This window comes from Oncorhynchus mykiss, chromosome 16 (assembly GCF_013265735.2).
Source record: "Oncorhynchus mykiss isolate Arlee chromosome 16, USDA_OmykA_1.1, whole genome shotgun sequence".
Classification (NCBI taxonomy): domain Eukaryota; kingdom Metazoa; phylum Chordata; class Actinopteri; order Salmoniformes; family Salmonidae; genus Oncorhynchus; species Oncorhynchus mykiss.
The window spans coordinates 56,535,427-56,540,132 of record NC_048580.1 but is presented as its reverse complement, the minus strand read 5'-3'; the positions used below and the strand labels follow the sequence as shown (position 1 = coordinate 56,540,132).

The 4,706-nt window shown below is 45.2% G+C and overlaps 1 protein-coding gene across 1 annotated transcript; it reads right to left on the bottom strand.

Annotated features, from left to right (window-relative positions):
• LOC110492377 (lens fiber major intrinsic protein-like) lies at positions 1–3,466 on the bottom strand. Its single transcript, XM_021566638.2, has 4 exons — positions 2,613–3,466; positions 1,982–2,146; positions 1,721–1,801; positions 1–1,541 (listed from the first exon to the last, which is right to left on the bottom strand). Exons 1-4 carry the CDS (start codon positions 2,970–2,972, stop codon positions 1,356–1,358), a joined length of 792 nt encoding a protein of 263 aa, XP_021422313.1. The 5' UTR covers positions 2,973–3,466; the 3' UTR covers positions 1–1,355.
• Between the last annotated feature and the right edge of the window lie 1,240 nt (positions 3,467–4,706).

Below are 4,706 nucleotides of genomic sequence, written 5' to 3'. Positions count from 1 at the left end.
TTTTGTATCAAGTTTTTGTATTTATTTTTAATTTAAATATGGTTTAAACAGCTTTGTGCTCCCAAGGATCAAATCATAAAAGGAGACTCAATGAAAAGCTTACACAGCCTTTTTGCAGTGAACAGAATCAGTCCAGTCTGGGATACCTTTCCTTTGAATTGTGTTTTTTTTCTGAACACAAAAGCAGATGGTTTGTGTAAAAATGAATATCATAGCAAATACCACAGTGAAGGGAGGAAAAATTATAATGTCTTAAAAATTGATAATTCTATGAAACATAATCATGATACAAACAGGAGCGTAATGAAAATAAACTAAATAAATCTGCGAACTCGATCACACACACACACACACACACACACACACACACACACACACACACACACACACACACACACACACACACACACACACACACAGATAAAATTAAGTGATTTTAAAAATGAAACCTTGCTCAAATCAAATGGTTTCATACATCCACGTTTTGTGTCTGAAGTGCAGAAAACAAAATTAAACTGAAAAAATTTAGAGATAAAATCTGATAAATAATGAAAAAACATGCCCATCTTCATTGGTTTCAGTCCTGGGCAATTCTAGTCCACGGGGCCGGAGTGGTGTCACCCTTTTCCCCATCCCTAGCAAACACAGCTGATTTAAACTAATTGCATTCAAGCTGAAGATCTTCATTATTGGAGTCAGATGTGTTAGCTGGGGCTGGGGCAAAAGTGTGACACCAATCAGGTCCCAGAGGACTCGAGTTGCTCAGGCCTGACTCAAATCTATACAACTAAAAACTTGGAGTGTTGCCCCTCTATTCTCACCCCAAACCCTTTACCCCATCTACACCCCAACCCTCTATCCTATACCCTTACCTCTTACCCCGACCATACTTACATACCCACCTATACCTCACCCTCACCCCCCTACCTGCATACCCCTCCCCTAGTTTTCCTGCTAGACACAGGGTTCACATGCTTCTGTGCTGACAGGTCTGGTCCTTCAGTCTGTGTGGGTGTGTGAGGGGAAGACTCTGTGTGGCTGAGGAGGAGGAGAGGGGAGGTAGTGGGACTGTTGGAGCAGGCACTGGTCACCTCTATCAAACACCATGTCCAGTTCAGGATACAGAGTGAGGTTGGAAGCAGAGGAGTCTCGTTGCATATTGAGGTTGAAGGTTGTGAACCTGTCTGTGTCTGGGTGTGTGTACAGTTTATGCATCAATATATGTCTGAATCTGCATGTGCCTGTGTGTTAGTTAGTGAGTCAATGAGAGGGACTGTGTATGTGCTCATGGGATGGGGCCAGCGTGGGGGTTGGCGGACACAGGGCCTGTCCCTTGTCTCCAGACATGGGCAGGTTTATAGGGATTGTGTCTTGAGCTCGATGGGCTCCCCACGGTTGTCCTGCTGGGTCTCCGTCTCGGGGGGTCGGCTGCCCTTCAGTGTGGCCAGGCGCTCAGACAGACCACGCATACGGGGGAACAGCATGAAATCGTACAGAAGAGCTCCCATAGCACCTCCTATCATGGGACCCACCCAGTACACCTGAAACAACACACATACAAAGTTTATCATGAAGATACGGCACAAGCAACATGTAATGTTGTATATTGACTACACTATTAATTACTATAAGATCATAGAATCCTCCATTGTGATATGATTATTTGATATTTGTACAAAATATTTCAAATTCTACATTATGGTGTATGTGTGTTTCCTACCCAGTGGTTTACAAAGTTCCTGAAGAGCACAGCGGGGGCGAAAGACCTTGCAGGGTTCATTCCAGCACCGGTGTAGTACATCTACAGCAGAGAAGGACAATAGGGCGCTCAGAATACAGACTGGCAAAGAGTACATTTCTGTTGTACACAATGCAAGTCTGTTTTTGTGTGTGTTCCACTATGAGGATATAAGTGTTTTGGGAATTGCGTGTGTTTTCTCTTACCAGTGTGTGTAAGTGTCAGTGTGTGTGTGTTGCTCACCCCCATGAGGTGTCCGATGGTGACAGCGAAGCCGATGGACAGGGCAGCAGAGCCCATGCGTCCGTTCCTCCTCTCATCTGTCACGGCAAAGATACATATCACTAGCTGCATGGTCAGGAACACCTCCACTGTGGTACCCATGCCCAGGCTGATACCAGGCTGCAACTGTAGACGGCCAGAGGAGAAAAATATGCATCAGACTTGAGGTCCTTTGTGAACAACTCACTTTGTAAAGTAAGTGTGTCCTCTTTCTAGTTAAGTGTATATTATGTATACAATTAGTTGTGGCTTTAAAGGCCTGTAACAGGACATGACAGCAATCAAAGATGGAACACATAACTCAAACTGTAAAACGTTCAGGGGCTTCACCGCTATGGCCTCAGCTCTATACAACGCTGATGGCATGTATTGTGGTCATTGTACCACAGCAACTGTAGTTACCAGTAGGTTCCATGATGATTCCCTAATACCTGTTCATCTCTACCCATTCTAAATCCCCATTAGCATTAAGAAGCCTACCAAAAAATGTTTTGCTACTTTGAGCTGATATATATGGACCCTTAATGCACCATAAAGGGAATAGGCCCGGTGCTATTTGAGATATGCACTTGGTGGGTGGGTGGTGCCTTACCGTGTTGAGAGCCATGTTGCCCCTCATGTTGTTGGGGGTGACCCCATAGAGCACAGCGGCCCCGGCCACGGCCCCCAGGATCTGGGCAGCCCAGTAGAAAAAAGCGCGGAACAGGGACATCTGGGAACCCACCAGGTAGGCAAAGGTGACGGCCGGGTTAATGTGGCCGCCACTAATGTGACCAATGGACTGGATCATGGTGGCAGCTGCCAAGCCGAAGCACAGCGCCACATGCAGAATGTGGTTGGGTCCGGTTGTCCAGCGCAGCGCGGCACCCATGCCGAAAAACACAAAGAACATGGTCCCGAAGAACTCTGCGAAGACTGCCCGCCAAAACGTCATGGACCGGAACTCCCACATGCTGGCTGTTCACTGGACGCTCCTTGTAACAGAAAATGTTTTTCTCACAAAATAAAAGTTGTCAAGGTGAATCTAGAAAAGGTAAACGTGTACGTTTTAAAAGTCTTGCTGCTCGTTTGCACTTTAAAAATTTTTTTAATCCCTTTGGAGGTCAGTTTGCTGGGCTGACCCAAACGCTGTCTTACTTAGCCAATCAGTTGGAAGACAAACAGTTAAAAAAGTTGACAGAGGAATCCACCAGACAGATCTAGCTCTAAGCTACGGGATGATCTCAAGTTGGCGCGAAGGCAGTCAAACATCAACTCAACTGTGCTCGCCTCCACTGGCCGCCTGCCGTAGCAACATAGGTATGTGTGTGTGGAAGTGTGTGTGTGTCTCAGAATAGTTGTCAAGAGGAGATGTGCATTGATGCTAGAGGGGTGGTTCTAGAGTAGAGACAGGAATAGACGGACTGTCCTAGGGACGTTTTAGCCTCTCTGACAGAGGGGAGAAGGCCCACCGGGGGCTTTATAACCCCCCCCCCCCCCCCCCAGGGCCCAGTGACGCCATAATCCCGGTGGTGGACACAGAATGGCCCAAATCAAACAAATTGAACCTCTTTGTTGCCTCCCACAACAGAAGAGAGGGGAAGAGAGGGAGCGTTTTCTCTTCCTTAAGGGAGGAAGAGAAAAGTGTGACATTGACACAAGAGGGAGGAGGCAATTAAGAAAGAGCAAGTGACTGGGTGAGTATAAGAACTAGGGGTGGAGATCAACCCCACAGAAGTGATGAGAGGAGTTTGTCTAGTCTCATAGTGTCATATAGTGTATGTTATCTGTTGACACATCATAACCATGATAACCATGGGAACAAGTGCTGATGGCGGAGAACACACACAAACACACACACACACACAGTGATCCAAGGGGGGCCCCAGACAGATGAGCCTTAAGCCAACAGTGTGCGGAATTGACTCATAAATAGAAATGCCTGACCTTGTGAAACCATTGTCTTAGCATCGAGCATGTGTGCCACATGTGAACAGTGGAACCGCTTGGTTTTTTAGAAACATGTTTGTAGTTATCATTCACAACTGATAAGATGTGTTTTTTGCAGATTCTTCCCACGGGGCAGAGGTACTGCACTCACACTATTCACTGAGCTCAAATCCCAACAGTGTTATTGACAGAGGTATTAAGCATACGTAAGTGGTTATGAGCACTACTTAAGGGCTATGAACAAAACATTGAAGCTGGGAGCATGACATGGGGACCTTAGATGTCTGCATAACATAGAAGCATAGGGCACTTCTTTAAAGCAATTAACTTGACATTGACACCCAAAGCACAGTACAGAGGCATGCATATTTACTACTGCTCCAAAGTGGTAGAAAACAAATACATTTCAAAACTTAACTAAATAAATATTTAAGTTGTGAACTAATTACAAATATCAGCATTGTAAAGGGCAGCCCTGACAAAACAGTCAGGTATCACTTAGACACATCTCTCTCTCTCTCTCTGTCTTGCTCTCTCTCTTGCTCTCACTCTCTCTCTCTCAATTTCAATTCAATTTAAGGGCTTTATTGACATGGGACACATATGTTAACATTGCCAAAGCAAGTGAAGTAGATAATAAACAAAAGTGAACTAAACAAAACAAATTAACAGTAAACTAAATTAAAAGTAAACAGTAAGCATCTCTCTCTCTTTCTCTCTCTCTCTCTCTCTCTCTCTCTCTCTTTCTCTCTCTCTC

What these genes read in the sequence shown, in the direction of transcription:
- LOC110492377 (XM_021566638.2), bottom strand. Translation starts at nt 2,972, where the DNA reads ATGTGGGAGTTCCGGTCCATGACGTTTTGGCGGGCAGTCTTCGCAGAG. An exon ending in CCATCGGACACCTCATGGGG is followed by an intron (nt 1,802 to 1,981) that starts GTGAGCAACACA and finishes TCTCTGCTGTAG; the next exon opens with ATGTACTACACCGGTGCTGG. An exon ending in GGAACTTTGTAAACCACTGG is followed by an intron (nt 1,542 to 1,720) that starts GTAGGAAACACA and finishes GTGTTGTTTCAG; the next exon opens with GTGTACTGGGTGGGTCCCAT.